At 40.5% G+C, this 19,568-nt stretch overlaps 1 protein-coding gene across 5 annotated transcripts in view; it reads right to left on the reverse strand.

The window, feature by feature from the left end:
* Window positions 1–19,568, reverse strand: part of KDM3A (lysine demethylase 3A) — a 56,507-nt gene that overhangs the window by 17,580 nt on the left and 19,359 nt on the right. For 3 of the 5 annotated variants that reach the window (XM_061432621.1, XM_061432625.1, XM_061432624.1), the window contains exons 9-16: window positions 15,621–15,784; window positions 13,174–13,691; window positions 9,282–9,486; window positions 6,285–6,499; window positions 3,056–3,208; window positions 2,822–2,917; window positions 2,080–2,207; window positions 549–744 (exon numbers count right to left, since the gene is read on the reverse strand). In XM_061432621.1, coding sequence (XP_061288605.1) covers window positions 549–744; window positions 2,080–2,207; window positions 2,822–2,917; window positions 3,056–3,208; window positions 6,285–6,499; window positions 9,282–9,486; window positions 13,174–13,691; window positions 15,621–15,784 — 1,675 coding nt within the window. Of the gene's footprint in view, window positions 1–548; window positions 745–2,079; window positions 2,208–2,821; window positions 2,918–3,055; window positions 3,209–6,284; window positions 6,500–9,281; window positions 9,487–13,173; window positions 13,692–15,620; window positions 15,785–15,962; window positions 16,014–18,537; window positions 18,591–19,568 lie in introns of all 5 variants that reach the window. The other 2 variants (XM_061432626.1, XM_061432622.1) reach the window with 2 other exon arrangements.

The following is a 19,568-nucleotide window of genomic DNA, read 5'->3' on the forward strand; positions in this document are numbered from 1 at the left end:
AAATGTTAAAACTGCAGCTGCACTTCTCAAGCCCTATTGGGTCACCCCGTGTTAAGTCCTTTATTTACTGTACTGAATTCTATTCAGTGAGATGTTTAATATCTCTGCGTGAAAGAAACTGATCTGCAATTTTTCTTTCTTGTAAAACAGCCAGAAAGCAGAATCACCTAAATTCTAAATACCTGATTTCCAAACCCATGCTCTTTATACTACAATCAAGCATCCTGAGACAACAGCATGGATGAGAAAAATAAAGTTGAAGACAGAGTGTTCCCATTTAGACAGAACAGGAAATATATACAAGGTAGAGATAGAAAGGCAAAAATTACTATTGAAACTAATAATTCTCAGCCCACCCTATTCTTGCCAAACAGAAGCTCAACAATGACTTCTATCACCAGCAAAAGTTCTCTCTGGGCTTGCAACTGTGTCAGGTCTCAGGTGACTACAGGGAACCCCTAACCCTCCACACTGCTTCTCCAAGTAACTGAGGTTTGCCAAGTCTCTCTGGGAACAGATCAAAGTTCTGGAAGGCAGGAAACACTCACCCTTGTTCTCCTTGTTGACATTGCCACTGGTTAGGTCTGCCAGCCAGTTCAAAGGAGACGTGCTGGCCGGACAGGCGGGTTTCACACTGCTGGCTGGTTTGGAGGCGGCCTCCCCACCCACAGTCACTGGCTCCAACCCCGAGGGATTCTGCGGGAGCATGGTACCGAGAGTTGCTTTTTCTCCAGTTAAGGAAGTCTGTGTTGAGTATAAAAGGAGAACTTGACACAGGCTGGAAAACTGCATTTTCTTATCTTTTCCCCTAACTGCTCACCAGTAGGAGAGAAATATCTGCAACAAAACCACCCAATAGCCCTGGAAATCATCACAGTTGCAGTAATCTTCCAATAATAGAACAGAACTGTGTAGTTTTGTGTAGAAGAGATTTTAATTTTTTAACTTTTAAGTATTACTAGAGAAAGTATAAGACGTGAAGGATGTAAATACAGCAAGATACAACCCCACTATTGTAGCAGCATCTCATATTCATTCATAGTCCTATCACTCCATCCACCACGTTTCTTTACAATGCCCAGTTTGTTCCCATCACCCAAGTGTCATGAGTAAGCGCTCAAAAACCAGTGACTGAACAAGTAAATGAGGCAGTGTAGGAAATACAGCTGTGAATTCAGGAGGAGGTGGGAAAACGCAGAAAAAGGAAATGCTCTTTTGATTTAGTGTAGCGTAGGAAGCTTTAAAAAGTGATGAAGAGCCCTAACAAGAACTCAAAACATGAACCGAACATGAACAACAACAAAAACGACAAACAGAGCACACCACTTATTTTACTGGCATTATTATTCCTCTATTACTGATGAGGAAGCTAAAGCACATATACGTCAGTTCATCTGAGCCAGAGTTATGCAACTAGAAAGTAGCAGAAAAAGAATTCAAAGTCAGTTCTGACTCCAACGATCAAAACTCTTCTACCAATGCTGCCTTCCACACCACAGCTTCATAAAAATGTAAAATAATTTCTGATTACTAAAAACAAGGAGTGAGGAAGAGTAAGGGGGGTAGATGTGATGACAGACATGAAGGAAATGTCACCATAAAGAGGCCTGTGAGCACCAAGGAAATGTACACGTTTTTTAAATTGAGAGATACAGAAAGGATTGTTTCAGTATTATTTCCTTCAATTCTTTATATATTTATTACAGGTAAAATATATTTAGTAATTAAAAAATGTTAGGCTTATCTGAAAAATTTTAACTGTGTAAAACTATAGTAAGTTTAAAAACCTATACAAATTTGATAGCAATTTATTAAGTAGACTGTAACAGAAAAGGTTTTGCTTTTTCAAGGAATGAAAATTAAAATCTTACTTAAAAGAGACTACAAATAAAGTCCACAAAAATAAATGTAAAACTTGAGAATGGGTCTATAAAGTGCCACATGAAACAGATGAAGCATTTCTTTCCACTGACAGTTCTACCCATGTTCCTTTCTAATATACTATAGAAATCCTCGGCTTATTGAAAACAGACAGACAACAATTAACAAGGATGGTGAATCCAGCATAAACAGTAATACCTGTTTTATGTCTTCCTTTGAGGCTGGTTTTGAAAAGAGTTTGAACTGCCTGTTTGAACAGGGACAATTTGCTTTTATTCCCCATTTTGCTCTTACAGAATGAACAATGTCTCCAACATCATAGAGGGCTAAAAAAAGGGCACAGGCAAACATCTGAACAAGAATATTAGGTACTTTCAACCTCAACATTACAAAGCAGAAGCTGGTATTTCTAACAAGATAACTTGTTTTAGCAGCACTTATTTTAGAGTGGGCTTCCCAGGTGGCGCTAGTGCTAAAGAACCCGCGTGCCAATGAAGGAGACAGAAGAGACGCGGGTTCAATCCCTGGGTCAGGAAGATCCCCTGGAGGAGGGCATGGTAACCCACTCCAGTATTCTTGCATTCTTGCCTAGAGAATCCCATGGACAGAGGAGCCTTGCAGGCTATAATCCATGGGGTTGCAAAGAGTAGGATAGGACTGAAGTGACTTGGCATGCGTTTTAGGGTGCTTACACTCCCTCCTTTCCATTCTAAGTATGCTTTCCCCTAAATGCGCCATTTTCTTTCCTTTTAAAGAACTATTCAGAAAGCCTTAATCAAAAACTTTGGGGGCATTATTTAACACACTTCTGGACAATTTATGGTACACACTAAAATAAAGATAGCAAGTAATTATATTACACAAAATAAAACCAAACTACCAGCCCCTATGAGCTAATCAAAACACAGGCAAAAGAAAATCATTGCACCCCATGAAATACCTTTTCCAGGAATGATCTGTGTAGGCATGAGGTTCTCTGGCTCATGTATTTGACTCTTCACACATCTCAGCCAATTGAAAGTCTTATAGGCAGCACCTGGAAAGAACTGATTTGTAGTTACTGCTCTTTATGGACTCTGGCCCCACAAGTTTCAGAAATCCATCACCCGCCCATCAGTGAGAGGCTTAACTTAAGAGTAGAAGGGGCTGGGAGAAGAATGAAGTCAGCTCTCACCTTGTTGGCAGTTTTTCCTCTTCATCCGATAGCAGTCCACACACACTCCAAACCCACACCTGGGACACACCCAGTGCAGGTTGAAGATGGTGGTGTCACACACGTCACACATTTCCCGCACACCTTTGACGGCTCGCTTCCAAGCAACCTGTCCTACGAAAATCAATAAGCCACTTAGTCTTGGGAAGGAGAGGGCCCCCAAAATAAAACATGAAGGGGGAAGGAGTTCGTGCCATTACCCCCTCTCACTGGAGCTCCTGGTAACTGTTTAGCCTCCAGAGCCCACCCCAAGCCCCCGCCCCAGGCATGACGCTCTCCTGGACTCCTCCAGCATTCCCATCAGCTCATATCTGCACTCCAGACTCGGGCCTCTCTGTACATGGCACACAGTCAAGGGCAATTTTGCTTCCCTTGAGGAGCAACAAAATTAAAAGACGCTGTTCCTTAGAAGAAAAGCTATGACAAACCTAGATAGTGTATTTAAAAAAGAGACATCACTTTGCCAAAAAAGGCCCATCTAGTCAAAGCTATGTTTTTTTCCAGTAGTCAGGCATGGATGTGACGGCTGGACATAAAGAAGGCTGAGGGCCGAAGAACTGATACTTTTGAACTATGGTGATGAAGAAGACTCTTGCAATCTCTTGGACAGCTAGGAGATCAAACTAATCAATCCTAAAGGAAATTAACTCTGAATATTCATTGGAAGTACTGATGCTGAAGCTGAAGCTCTACTACTTTGGCCACCTAATACGAAGAGCCAACTCATTGGAAAAGACTCTGAGGCTGGGAAAGAGTGAAGGGAAAATGAGAAAGGATGGCAGAAGATGAGACGGTTAGATAGCATCGCTGACTTAACGGACATGAATCTGAGCAAACTCCAGGAGACAGTAAAGGACAGGGAAGGCGGTGTGCTGCAGTCCGTGGGGTTACAAAGAGTCAGACACGACTCAGCAACAGAACAACGAGGAGATTAAACTTCATGCAAGCAGAATTCCTGCTCAGATCTCTACTTCCACCCCACCCTCCAAGGAGTTCTGCACACTACTGGTGCGTAGGAAGTCCTGCTGAGTAAGTCAATGAAGAAAGCAGCACTGGTTATGCAAGTTGGGGTTTAGACACAGGTATCAGAGAACAGTGGTTCCTCACCTTTTGGGTCATGAGACCCTCTGAGACTATAAAGGCAGCACAGACCTCGCTTTCTTCAAAGAAAAAACATTTCATTCAAATCCACAAACCCAACCTTCAGTGCAGAGTGTCTGGTTATTCACAGATGCCCCGAAACCTCTCAGACTGCTCATTAAAAAACCTCCGGGTGCTTAGGGAACCTGGAGGGAGCAGCCCATTAACTAGCAAAGGTACAACGGTCCAAAGTTGGTTCCTTCACAGACCAGAGACAGAAACTCAATTTTGCTAGAGCCAGGAGTGATGTGGGACCCCCAGGACCGACTCACACTAACCAAATAGTCAACAGATGGAGGCATAACCTAGACTTCTACAAAGTAGCATCTTCTGTTCCAGTGGTCAAGCTCTTGAGAACTGGAGGGAGGGGCCTTCCCCGCGATGGAGGAGTGCCAAATACAGCATCAGAAAGCTTCAAGAAGTAGGAACAAAGGGAGGACATTTCCCTGGGACACAGAAAAGCCCAATGTCTCGATCAGAAGATCATTGTCTCTCTCTCTCTCCTGAACAAGACAGGATCAATACTGTCACATTTGTGTTCTAAAGAGAACATACATCTTTTTCTAATCCCGTCAGTGGTGACTTTTTTTCTTCAGACTGACCATAAAACACGTGACTAACTTCAGTTTGCTTCAAAGTAATCCAACTGCTGAGTGAACCTCTGTCATTTTATTACAATGTGAAAGTTCAGTGCATAATACATAGACCTTCAGGCATTTTACAGACAAGATTTTATGAACTTCACCTTGGTCACTGGATTAGACTATTTTATTACAGAGTAGTCTTAGACCTCTTAGCCATCTATTCAATGATTGTCATTGAAAAGACAGAATAAATGTTTGAAGGCTGGGACCTGCTTCCTAACCTCAGGAGCAGAGGGTACCATCTCACCCCCCTCTCTAGGAACACCTTGTGGTAGCATCCTTCAGGATCACTCACAGAGAGTTCCTCTCTCCAACTGACCAGCTTGTCACAGAGGAAATGAAGAGGAACAGGACAATCAAGAAGGAAAGGCTAATCACATATACATCTTTAAGGACCAAGTTTCTTAATTATGCTCTTAAAAAGACAACTGTAGTTTTTTTGGAGTGGAAAAATAAAAATCCACATTTTTCAGACAACTTAACAGTAGCCCTGCTGATTCAGGAAGCTACTAATATATTTCAAAGAAGTGTTTTTACTTTCCAATCACTCATATACCACCTGTAGATCAGTTACTTAAGAATTCTTTAAATATTCTTTTACTTAAAAGTATGTAAGAAGAAAACTTTCGTATCTTTACTGAAAATGAAACACCAGAGTCACTTGTCCTAAATGTAAGATCACAGGAGATTCTTGACTTATCAGGGTCTCTATTGCCCAAGAGAACAGAGTGATTCTAAAGCTGCTTTTCAATTCAGTAGGACTTCAGCTGCCTGTAGAGTTTACAATGCCACTCCCCACCTAGCGCTGAACTTCCACTCCTGGGAATGCCCCAGTTTCCATTCCCTGAACTCTGAGATACAAGAATAATCAAACTTATCTAATATATTATTTTGGTGCTTAAACTAGCTTCAGTTAGTTCCTGGAACCAATGATAAAAATTCTTAACACTGGTATGTACAGATGCTTATATTGAAACATTTATGGTTATACAAAGTCTGAAAAGATACCTACTAGAGGAATGAAAAGGCTTCACTTTTTACTTTGAACCATTTGTGGAAGACACAATGATGGAACAAAGTGTGAGACTGTCTCACCCCTTAAGGTGAGCCCATACTGTTGGTAACGCTGTGCAAATTCCACCACCATCTCTCTTTAGCTTTCTTAACAAAAAAGGAGTTCCACTCCTTTAGTAAACAACCTAAACAACCTCCAAAGAGAGGTAACTGACTCTAATTAAATCAACAGGCAGAATCTGTCACAAGGAAAAAAAGGCAACCTCAGTATACCAAAGTCGTCTAAACTTCTAGGTGAAAATGAAACCCACACATTATTTGGACTTAGGTATCATTTAGGGATGAAAGTCAAGTTGGACTCAAAAAGCCTATCCCCTAAGAGGTGCTCTTACTGTGTGGCTCAATAGTTGACATAGCTTCCTTTTCAGAAATCACCATTTGACAGAAGTGGTCTCCAATGTTGGCCAGGATATACTTTGCTGTGTCCAAATCAGTCCCCACAACATTTCTGGTTAAAGGCAACCACAAGCCAATTGCTTCACTGTCATACTTGTTTGGTGTTAAGAAGCCTTCTACCCGCAATACACCATGTTTGTTGAACTGTAACCTAGAAGAAGTGAAAGGAAGAAAAAAAAAAAAAAAGCATGTTACATATATAAAATATTGATTTACACCTTGTTGTTACTATTTAAATACTTAAATCAACCCCATTTCCTTCCCAGCTTTCTATAATCTCCATGGCTAGTAACAGCCAATTTGCTATGTGGCAGCATCAGTATAAAGATTTTCCCTCAAAAAGACATGAAGGACTGGAGGGGAGAGGAGGTGTGCTTTACATTCCAACCAGTTATCTAATCCTGTCACCTCCAGGCACAGCTACTGAACCTGCTTGATGTGGATGGAAGTTAATAGCAAGAACAATCACAAGATGTCACAGAAGTAAACTGACAACAAACAGAAGGTGATATAAATAACCTGATCAGATCTGAATATAACAACTGCTAAAAGATTAATGCTCAGCAGAGGAAGGCTAACCCTAGATATCACTGAAGCCAAAACCACATGAATTCATGAGGTATTCAGAATCCTTAGAATTCTAGCTGTAAATTACCATGCAAGATTCTGGAATAAGAGGCAGTGTTATGATGGGGCTTGGTACCTAGGAAGGTGGAGCCAAAAGCTGAGTATTTTCTCAACATTCTCTTTCTAATACATCTTTGACATCTACCATGTTTTTTCCTAGGTTGTGTAGTAGTCTGGGATTTATTAGAAGACTTCATGTTAAGAGACAGTAATTAAGCTTGGCCTTGCAAGAACAGGTAGATATTACGTAACAGATGGCATGTCAAAGAAACGCTATTTCATATAAAGGCAAGAAAAATGCAGGGACCGCAATTTCTTTGCTAGTCATTGGGCAGTTGCCAAAATTTTTTGAGCCCATGAGATGCACGAAATTGTGCCTTAGGAAAATCATTTGTCCAGAACTGGAAGCCCATGGGGAATTGCATTAACAGATGCAAACGTATTTCTAGGAGCCCACAGTTTTTAACTGACATTCCAAATGAGAGCTAGTCATAATTCTAAAAAATAAATTTGGAAGACATTTCAAATGGGGAGGAGACGGTAAACAGGATATGGCAACTGAACTTCACCATGACCCTCCCCTCCCCTATTTCATCTGCAGAACATAATGGAAAACAAACCTGATGGTACTTATGACAGTATCGATCATCACTGTAAACGTCAGGGGGAAAACGCTCTATTTTTAAAATTTTAACATTCTTTTTACCAAAGAAGTGAGTTTGTTCCACACTGGCTTCTCTTAACACTTATCACAGTTCTAATGCTACACACACTTTACTGTGGTGCTTTTGCAATTTACTCAGGAATGAATAGGACAAACTACCTACCATCTAAAATAACTCTTGTTCATTAAATAACCTTCAATCTGAAAGTTACCAGCACAGACAAAATGATCTAAAATGCTTGTGCATTTAATTCAGTTCATCAGCAATCTTGAATCTTGATAAAACTAAATGGGGAGAGATAGGAAGAAATTAAAAGCAACACTTCTGTTTATGATTAGAGTTAGTTGAGCCTGAAATTCTACCTAGATTTCTGAGAAAATGTATCATATCTAAAAGCTCATCTATACCCAGAACAACACTGCTCATTTATATATCAAAAAGACCAGAAGGCTACCTTTCTCTTCACTCAGGATGGAAGAATTTGAAGAAAATTAAATTTGACTTTAAAATAAAAAAAGCAATGCAAAAATGAAAGCTTTTGCCTATAAAAGTAGAAAGAATTTTTTTTAAAGATACACCTCCTTCCTGCTGGCATAGAGACAGAATGCTCAAAAGCTGCCAGGGGGCATGGATGCAGGCGCAATATTCCTCCAGGGCAATGTAGCAGAATTCACGTATCAAAGCCTTAAAACACACACCTTCTGACCCAGTAAGGACACTTCCAGTCTCATCCAAAGTAAATAATCAGAGAGATGGACAACAGATGATCATCTCTGTATTTAGTGGCAAAAAATACACAATAATCTGAATACCAACAAGGGAATAGGTTAAGTCCATTTTCAAACATCATTATTCTGGGTTCTTTCATAGTTATTCAAAAGTATTTGCTGAAAAAAGTATGATCGGATTTCCCTAGTGGCACAGCAGATAGGAACCTGCCTGCCAATGCAAGGGATGCAGGTGTGATCTCTCATCTGGGAAGATTCCAGGTGCCTCGGAACAACTAAAGTCCATGAGTCACAACTGCTGAGCCCACTTGCTGCAACTACTGAGTCTTAAGCCTTAGAGCCTGTGCTCTGCAACAAGAGGCCAGCGCAAGGAGAAGCCCGTGCACCACAACAAAGAGTAGCTCCTGCTCGCTGTGACTAGAGAAAGCCCGCATGCAGCAATGAAGACCTAGTAGAACCAAAAATAAAAATAAATAATTTTTTTAACAAGTCAACACGATCAAGTGGTTCCTATTACGTACTGGGAAAGTACATATTGGGGAAAGTAAGATTCAAAGTATTTACACAACAAGTAGGTATGCTTGAATATATTCTATAACCACATAAACACTAAGATGGCTGAAAAGTTAACAGTAGTCATTTGTGTGGTGGTTTTTTAGAACCTTCAGAATTTTTCTGTATTTGTTATTTCTAAAATCAGAAGTTCGTATTTTCAAGCTTCTTGCTTTAAAAAAAAAACTGAAAAGGAGTATGAGTAGGAAATACCATGTAATAAGATCGAGACTCCTAAATCTACAGATCAGAAGTATCATTTCTAGCTTTTCCCGGTTTTAGACTTACTGTTGATAGAAGAGGAAGGAGAAAAGCACATTAAAGGGCTCAGAGTACCTCAGGTTTCCCCCACAGGCCTCACCTCCTGAAGTGAAAGAAGCGGCAGAACACAGGCGAGTCTTTCTGCTGCTCCTTGTCCTTGCGCAGGCTGTCCAGGCGGCACTCACGGCACTTGGGCAGCTGTGCCACGATGTTCACGCAGGAGTCGTCCTGGACAAAGGCCTCGCCACTCTGCTGCAGCTTCTTGAGTTTGGCTGGGTCTGTCAAGACTGACTTCCGAGATGGGGCTAGAAAAAAAAAATGAAGGAAATGGCATGTCAGATTTTTTAAAAAATCACATCAATCTTTGACTGAATACTCAAAAGGTCAGATTTCCCAAAGGGAGAACTCATCATCTCAATTATTGGTTCAACTGTAATTTCCGAAAATGGCTGAAGACAACTATCGGAACAATTGGAAGTTTTATTCTCTTTAAAATGCTTCTCATTTGGTGAATCCATTTGGCAACATAAAACCCCAGACTCACAATTCCAAGGTAATGCATACTTGTATTCACAACCCTAGATAAGATAAACGTTTTGGGGCTTTATCTGGTAGTTCAGTGGTTAGGAATCCACCTTCCAATGCAAGGGATGCAGGTTCGATCCCTGCTTGGGGAACTAAAATCCCACATGCCCCAGGGCAACGATGCGGTGCGCTGCAAACTGCAGAGTCTACACGCTCTGGAGCCCATGTGTGACAACTAAGATCCGAGGAAGCCAAAAATAAATAAAAATATGTAAATAATTTTTAAAAAAGCCCAAAACAGATAAACATTGCAGGCAGACTTCTCCAAAGCAAACACGTAACTCAAACTCACTGCAAACTTAACAATACACAGGGATAGGTTTATCTCAATAGAGGACCACGTGGAAACCAATTCTGTCAGTTTTTACACTCAAAAAAGACTGGCTTAAGAGGTGCTTTCTAAAGCATTCTGCAAAGCTAACCATTCCAAACATAACAAAACCCAAATAACATAGCCCCCCCCCCCAGTCTATAAGTTATTTCCTAAGTGCTTCCAAGAGCACTGACCCCTGCCCCTCAAACAATCTTAAATTTCCTTCACACATACTTTCCATTCAAGATTAAGAGCCTTGGCTAAAGACAGAATTTCGATTCTAAGTAAATGCATGTTTAAGTTTCAACTTAAAAGCTGGGGAACTTGAATGGAAATGCAACATAGTTTCTAAAGGGAGAAAAAAGTAGAGACCTAATTTTAAAGAGCAACCACTCTGTTAGGGGAAATAACACAGAAGGGAATCTATTTCTAAGTCAAGAGCCTTTGGGCACGCAGTGAGCCCTCTGCATCTGTGGGTTCAACCAACAATGGATTGAAAATACTATACAGGGACTTCCCTGGTGGTCCAGTGGTTAAAACTCTGCATTTTCAATGCAGGGAGTATGGGTCCAATCTACAACCAAAAATTTTTTTAAAAAATGAAAAGAAAACACTACACAATCTGTGGCTGGTTGCATCTGCAAATGCAGAACCCCAGTGTCAGATGGGGAAGGCTGACAGTAGGGGACTTGTGTATTTGCAGATTTTTGGTATCTGCAGGAATCCTGGAACCGATCCCTCTTGGATACTGAAGAATAACTGTATTTCATATAAAACCAACAGAAAAGACCTTACCTTGGGGTCCAAGGGAACTGAGAAAAGGAAAGTAGATTCTTAAGCAAACAAAAAACAAAAACACAACTTTGGGAGAACCACCCGAGAGATGGGTGGGAGACGCTGCTAAGAGGTCTTGAAGGAAACTAGAAGTAAGACCTCAAACCAAAGGTGGTTTTAAATAAAATAAGCATCTTTAATAAATCACCTTTGATGTGTCCTGATGTTCTTTCTCTCTCTTTTAAAGCAGGACTAGAGCACACCTTAAAACGCTAAATGGATGCCGTCAGGCCCCAACTCCTTAAACATTGTTATTCAGTAAAAGAGAAGGTAAAGTAAGGTAAAGTCAGAAAGGAGAGAAAATAAAGTAATCAGTAGTTTAAAATTCCATCCTGATACTGAAAACACATCACCCTTTGAATGGGACCAGATTTTCCCAAGCTGAGTCCAGAGATTATCTTAACAACTGTCTTGCCTGGGCTTAAAAGAGGAAATATCTAGAAATAAGCAAGTTGAATTATCTAAAGTTAGCTCTGTATTGAGGAGTGCAGCGGTTGATCTCTCATCAATGATTCTCTTAACTCAGAACCAAAAGCAATACTAACTTCTGAGAAGCCATGCATCTACCAAATAGAAAAAAGGGTGGCTGTTCAACTCCAGCTTGTTTTTGTTTTCGAACCCCTAAGTAAGGTCACACAGTGGAGCAGCAGTGTCCAGTGGAGTCTTTCCAAATCCACAAGCAATACTGGTGGAAACAGTAGAGATCTCGGTAGGTTTCTAATCACACTGCCTTACTCCTCAGCCAGAAGTCCCAGTAGACAGCACACAGCAGGATGTGACAAGGCCTCTCATTTCCCTCAAAATCATTTTAGTTGGAACAGAGTTGCACAACATATTAAGCAAGACAAAGGTGGACTCTGAAACTCACTTCTATATCTATAATGTGTTTACTGGTCTAGAACTTTTACTGCTTCTTCACATAATATGAAAATACTTTGCCTTAAAAACTAGCTGAATGTGAAGGCTGGTGACTCAAAAAGAGTAAAGAAATAGAACAGGGACATGGTCATGAATATTCACTTTCTTGGGGAGTTACATAACTTCTGAGGAACAGTATAATCTTATGCAATTAATTTTATGCAAATTACCAGCTATATCAACTTAAACCTCAAGAATGAAGAAGCTGGGTTAGAAGATTTACTCAGCAAAGAAAGTTCTTTTCCAACTCCTCCAACTCTACTTCAGGAAGACCCCCAGTCAAATCCACCCATCCTGCCCTCTAGTTTCAGAGCCCTGCAGGAAGAGCTAGAGTGTGGGATTATCCATTTGTTACTTATCCAAATGAACAGCATTTTTATTAACTGTTTTTCAAGTTTTTTTATACCCAGTTGACATCTATCAAATCTATTTTTAAACTGAACCTTTTGACATACTGGAGCCATTTAGCTCTGTTAATTCTAATAAGAGAGCTTCTAATAACTCCCATCACTGAAATGCATCCTCAACTTATAAGTATCATGGAATACAATGCACCATTATCTCTATATGAAGAGCACTGAGTTCTAAAGTGTGCATCAAAGGGACTTCCCTGGCACTCCAGTGGTTGGGACTCTGCTTCCACTGCAAGGCGTATGGGTTCAATCCCTTGTTGGGGAACTAAGATCCCACATGCTGTGTGGTATGGCCAAAAAACTTAAAACCAAACAAATAAAAATCACGGGTGAAGCAGGACCTTCCCTTAAGCAAAGAGGGGAGTCCTAAGTTAGCACTGTCCGCTACATTCTTTAACTAAAAATCTCTTTGCTAGATAGAGGTGGTGATGCAATTCCCTTTTTTAAAAAACTTCAAGTCTGAACTATCCCTGTGTGAGCATAAAACTTTAATCACTTCCTTCTCTCCAACATAGATGTTACAGAAAAATCAGTTACAGGATGACGATAAAGCAAGCATATCACTTTAGATTTTTTTTCAAAATTTTCTTACAACCAAAAACTGGGACCCACCTAAGTCATATGGTAAATGCATATACGGGTATCCCTGCAGCCTTTAAAACGCTGACAGACATCTACAACTAATGCGCTGGGTAAAACTGTTGGTTCGAACCCATGTGTCTCACAGCTCATCTGTGTTTCCATATACATAGAACCAATTTCACCAAAATATGAACAGTATCACTTCTCAGATTTAGGGGTTTTACTTTCTTCTTTGAATTTTTTCTACCATCATTTTCCTATTATTTTCTCATAAGGTAAGAAGAAGATAATGTATGTACTGACAACCATCTTACCTTTTACCAATAAACATATGCAGAAACACTCACCATTCTGGAATTTATTGTTGCTTCTTGTACAGCAGCTTTCAGGATCTACTTTTGCTGAAGATGACTTTATATTCTGTGACTGGCAGCCTAAAGTTGAAGGTTCTCCCCTTTTTTCTATGCAACTATCAGGACTGTTACTATTGACAGCTGCTTTCTCTTCTGGCTTCTTTGAAAGGACATCAGATGTGGAAGGTGCATGTTCGAAATGCTTCTGCAGTTCAGGAATGTTGGTGATTTCCAATTCTGCCACAGAAGCCGCCTTTATTGGTATGCACTCCTTAGGAGGATCAGTCGATGTTGGAGGAAGAGATTCCACACTGCTTTCCTCTTCAGTGCTGGTCTTCAGCTGGGAACAGCTTTCCTTTGGTTCATTCAGGGTTTTTAAGTCTCCAGTTCCAATCTGAGAGGACTTTGAAGAGAGCAAATCTACTTTGCAGGCAACATCTGGTTTTGTTCTCAGTATTTCAGGCTTTGTATTTAGACAGGAAGAAAGTTCTGGTAAAATCTGTTTATGACATCTGAAAAAGATTAATATGGAAAACTAGCATCTAGGCCTCTTTCATCTCTTCCCTACCTTCCAAAAATAATTGCTTGCTTTCCTAAAGTAGACAGTATGAAAGAGAAAAGAAAACTGCTTATATCAGAGAATTCAGGATATATTTCTGTGGGCTGGAGTTAAAAGTAATCAGTCAATGGCTAGGAAAAACTATCTTAAGACATTAAGAAAAACACAACCCTAAATTCTATCTGCGTGTTCTCATAGTTAACTACTTCATGTTAGTTCTATTTCTCATAGCAAAATGAACCTTAGCTTTCCCTCAAAACAGAATATCACATGAAACCAAAATCACCAGTAGCATAAAACTCCGTCTATGAACATGTTACCAGCCTAGCACTGGACAATCTCATGCTTGTTTGGTCAGTGATCAGGACCCGAAGCAAAGAGAAGAGCCAGCTGATGACGTGCTTGTTCACAGAACCATCTGGTACCCTCTCCACCCCTAATAGGGGTTTATCCTTCAAGAAGTTTTGTTTCTCTGAAATTCGTCATAAAGTTCTTTCTTCAGCAGAACGCAAAGTCCTTTTTCCCTCTTACACTAGTCTTCCTGCCTCTACCAAAGGATCTCATCCTGGAGAAGTTCTCATTGACGCACTCATGTTGAGTTGCTCAGTTGTGTCTGATTCTTTGTGACCCCAAAAAACTGTAGCCCACCAGACTCCTCTGTCCATGGGATTCTCCAGGCAGGAATACTGGAGTGGTTTGCCATTCCCTTCTCCAGGGATTCTTCCCAACCCAGAGATCAAACCCAAGTCTCCTGTATCAGCAGGCAGATTCTTTACCATTGAGCCACCTGGGAAGCACTCATACTAGATATCTTTGTTTGGGTACCACAAACTTCTTACTGTTACCTCTTTCAACTCTGAATAAACAACCTCCCCCGACCCTGCCCTTTCTCTGACTGTTCCATGGTCATCCTCTAAGCTCCCTCCCTGGCAGCCTGCTGTCCTCCCCCGTGAACTGGTGTGCTCATGCACTCTCCCATTTACTACAGTGGTCTTCCAAGCCTACCTTTCTACACCAGTTTCTGAGCCCTATCTTAGGTCTTTACAACTGCTTACACAGGCCACCATCCCTCCTAAAAAAGATCCTTCTCTTAAAACTCATCTCTCCATTAATCTTGTGGCCACTTTAAATTTCTGATTAGATTTTACATTTCTTATTCCACTATCTTCTGTAAATAAGTAACTGTAAGTCATAACTACTGCTTCCTTGATTTGTCTTACTATTTTCTCTACTGCTACATCTCTCAGCTATAGTTGAGGTCCAGGCTGATGAAGCTCATTCACTGGAACCCTGTCTCCCTCTACCCCACACTCCCATGGATCTCAGTCTTCCACATACAACCAACTGGCTCCCCTTTCCTTGAAAAGTGGACATCTATTCCCCAGCTGTTTGTAGTATTTCAGTAGACCATTCTCTCTACTATACAAAGTCAAGAAGGCTCCTCTTTCCTCACACCCCCTTTTCTTTTCTGTGACCTGTTTTATGTAGGTCTGTATGCCAACTACACGTATCACCTCTGAAGGCATATGACCAATTGGAAACTAACCTCCCCTGACAACCTGAGATACACTGAATGGCAGGTCATTACATCAAATTTTCACTGCACTAACACTCTCTAAACACTGAATGTAGGGTCAATCTTGCCACGCGAGCAATGTCAGCTCAGACAGAAAGAACCATGGCTAAAATAACCCTTCTATATTATGATTAAACATCAGTATGGGCTTCCCTGGTGGTACTAGTGGTAAAAGAATCTGCCCGCCAACGCAGGAGATGTAAGAGATGCAGGTTCGATCCCTGGGTTGAGAAGATTCCCTGGAGGAGGAAATGGCAACCTGTTCCAGTGGGTTGCAAGATTAAACATCTTTAACTTCTGACTCACCCCTGAGGGATTTTTGCTCCGAGGTTCGGTGGAGAGTTGGCGGCTTGGGGAGTGCTCTGCTGTCTTGGGTCCTTACTTGGCGGAGTAGCTGCAGTACAGCCAAGCAGTATCTCCTTAAAAACTGTTGTGGGAACAGACTGTACAGGACACACACTGGGAGAGGCCTAAAAGATATCAAAGCAAGCAGATGTTAACAGGGAAGCCCCTAGTGCAGAATTACAAAATGCTTGCAAGATTCAAATTTATTTGCTTGGTTTAGCAGTCAACAAGCACAATACCACCACCAAATAAAAAGAAAAGAACAGGATAACAATGAATAAACCACAAATTAAGGACTTATACCTGAGGGCTATCAAATAAGTCACTCCAGCTTTTCACAAAACTTGAGTCTTCCTAGAAAAGACCACAGTTGATCTTTTACAGACCTTTGAATACCAGGAAAACACAGCCATGTGGCAATTACTTGACCAGTGCAAGGCACAGAAGTGAGCTTTTTATCGACTGTCTTCAAATGGTGGCAGCTTCACATGCATTCAGTTCAGCGTTACTGAGTGCCCACCGCGCACTTACTGCGAGGACTGGCAGGAGACCAGACCACATAGGGCTCTTGCAGGCAGTGGAGCCTACTTGGTACCACATAAGCCTTTACAATGCAATAAAGGTTGAGGACATGGTTCTTGCTTGTAAGTGGCTCATCAAGGCACAAACGTCATCCCAAGCTGCAAAAAATACCAAGTCATGACAGGCCTGTGGGACAAAGTTAAGACACTTGTCCCCTTCCCTTTTTGTGTACTTTTACCTTTACAAAAATATGAGTGACAGACCAACTTCTTCCCAGTTTATACTATCCAAAAAAATAAAACTTCCCATCATGGAAAGAGAAGGAAGAGATTAAACTCAACTTCAGACAACTGAACATTCTATGGCTAAACCAGGTGAAATCCACAGACCAGTTTCACCAGCCTCTTTACATGTGTGTAAATTTAAAGTCACTTGTCCTTTTCATTCATTATCTCTTTTAATGACCTTTACATTCACTTTACCACCAGATCTAAACTTGTAGAATCTTTTAAGTGTCTTCATCTTCTAGTTACTAACTCCTAAAATATGATGTAGAACTTCTCTTAAGTAAGTTTTTAAAACCAGTTTTTAAACCTCACAATTCTGAATGTAAACCATGTAGCCTACATGTGAATCTTCTTTGCAGACATTTACTTTGATGGCCTTGAAAATACTGTCTATGTTAAATAAAAACATCTGAAAAATAAGAATTTACTTAATCAACATTAAAGTTCTGGCACAGCTTTCCACTATTTCACGGTGCCAAGTTATCTGATCATGTATTACACTATGTGAGCTCAGTTTTGGTTAAATATTAGCTTAATGTTTCCCAGAAGGATCTTTGTGGGGAAGCTTTGGCTAGTCTAAGGACATCCCTGGGATAGCCAAACTTTCCCTCTGTGGGCCTCAGTTTCCTCATTTTTAAAATGAATTAAGGAAATAAGATATTTTTATTTTGTTACAATATGCACTGAACTGCTCGAGCCAGAAAACCCTCCATCTCATTTCCCGTATCAATCAGCCAGAAAATGCTGCTTCTATTTCCAAAATGTTTGTGGAATCTATCAACTTCTTTCCAGGCCACCCCTACCACCATCTTTCCCCTGGACTATCACATGTATACTAACTGGCCTGACCTCCTTCCATTTTTGCCTGAACTTTTTGCCTCTTCTCTGAAGTTAAAATTCTACCACAGAGCAATCTTTATAAATCAGTCACTCCAGTGCCGACTAGAATTCTACACGGTCTGGTCTCCGCCAACCCCCTAGCCTCATATCACTCCATTTGTTAAAAGTGCTCCAACGAAACTGGTTTCCTTTCTGGTCTCCAAATGTTCTAAGCTCTTTCTTGCCTGCACCTCTGTACTTGCTATTCTCCTCTGGGTCTGGACATTTTCATGTGGCTGGTCCCATCCTTCAGCCTCAAATCTGCTCAACTGTCACCTCAGAATCTCTAATCACTCTTTCCAAAGCAGTGTCCCAAAGCATAACTGCCTTACACTTTATATTACCATGTTTCTATCTTCCATTGTACCAACACACTGTGCAAATACCTTAAGCTACTATTTTATTGTCAGTCTCTTCACAATGAAACATAAGCTTCTATGGACAGAGACCCTGCTCTTACATCACTGTTAAATCTTTTAAAGCCAGGCACAGAGCAGATGCTCAATAAGTAAGACTGGTGGAGTGCATGAAAGGATAAATGCTCTTAGCACTTCTTATTTGAAAATGGTAATAGCTACAACTGTATTCTGAGTTAACTAAAGAGCCAAGCAGTAATGCTCACAAATGTCTAGCACATATTAAATGCTCAGTTAAGTATTAACTGGAAATAGGGTTGGACACCCAGATGGAAGGAAGGAGGACTCTCTTGGTGCCTCACCATACCAGGCAAAAGTTCTGGAGAGGAATGGCAACAATAGAACAGTGGCCAAGAGTGCTGGGTTTTGGTGTTAGACCCTGGTTGGAATCCAGTCTCTGACACAGTCTCAGCACATTATTTAAGCTCTCTGAGCTTCGGCTTCCTCAGTCGTAATGATGAGTAATAAAGGAGAGCAATGAGAAAAAAGGCAAGTAATGAAGCATACTGTATACGGCAGTGTTTCACCACAGTACCTGGCACATTGATTAGCTATCTCAAAGCAGAAACACATCATGCAAAACTCCTCGGTTCAGCCACCATGTGTTAGAATGATCATGACCTGGATCATTTCCTTTAAGAGACTGAAGTAAGTAGATCACTATAACTCTCCTAAGGTTTAACTTAACAGGCATAGCACTCTGATTCCAAACCCGTCTCCATGTGCACACCGCTGCACTGGCCTGACTTGGCAAGGGTCAAAGTTTCTTCTTACCTGAAGAGTTTTCCCTGAAGGTCTTCTATACCAGTCATGGCAATAGTTCCTCCCTGCCAGCAGACGGAGATAATATAATTGAGTGTATAATGATATTCCAAAAAGGATACTGCTGGCTCATACTACTCAGCAGACTGTCTCAATTAACCAGGCAACATCCTAACTCTGAGGAATAGTCTGCTAGGCAGAGAAGACCTTCAAGGAGCCAGATGCTACTGGCAAACAGGTTCACCTTATCCAGAAGTATTCATCAAGGCAATAAAGAGTCTCATCTACCTAATCCTAAACTCTTGTCACCCAAAGACTACCAACTCTGCACACATCCAACATATGTGCAAAGTGGAAACACAGTGAGACATGCACCAAGTGTGTTACTGTACTCACCTTTCACTCACATATTTAAATGAACTCTTTCTCTCCCCACGTCTTTCTTTACCTCTCCATCTCCCTGAAACTTAGGCTAGGCCAGTGTTTCCAAAAAACTTGTCTGATTACAAGGATGACCCATGACAAAGAAGAATATTTACTGATATGGAAAAACATTCATAATATACTGTGAAATCATGAAAGCTACACAAGAGTATGGCTTTTAGTTTTTTAGTTTTTTTTTTTAAGCCTCTATAACTATACAGGAAAAAGAAAAACAAACAAAAATAGGAGGAGGATAGGTATTCCAAAATGTGAATAGTGAGTCTCTGAAAAGTGTTATTATGAGTGATCTTTTCTTTACTATGCTTTTCCAGGTTACCAAAATATTTTTAAATGAGAGTAACTTTTTCAAAAAAAGTAAGAACCTTTATTTTGAAAATAAGTGCAATAGAAAGGAGAATAACTTTTTATAATTAAAAATATAGTAATAATTTCTAAAACATCAATACCCAGGTAAAAATTTACCATCGCCAACTTCCTTTAGAATGAGAAGATAACTAGGATAGGTCTTTCATTTGCTTGTTGAGGCAAGGAATATGGCTTTATTTGGAAAGCCAGCTGACTGAAAAGATGGCAGACTAATGTCTCAAAATAACCATCTT

Source organism: Bos javanicus, chromosome 11, assembly GCF_032452875.1.
Source record: "Bos javanicus breed banteng chromosome 11, ARS-OSU_banteng_1.0, whole genome shotgun sequence".
Classification (NCBI taxonomy): Eukaryota; Metazoa; Chordata; class Mammalia; order Artiodactyla; family Bovidae; genus Bos; species Bos javanicus.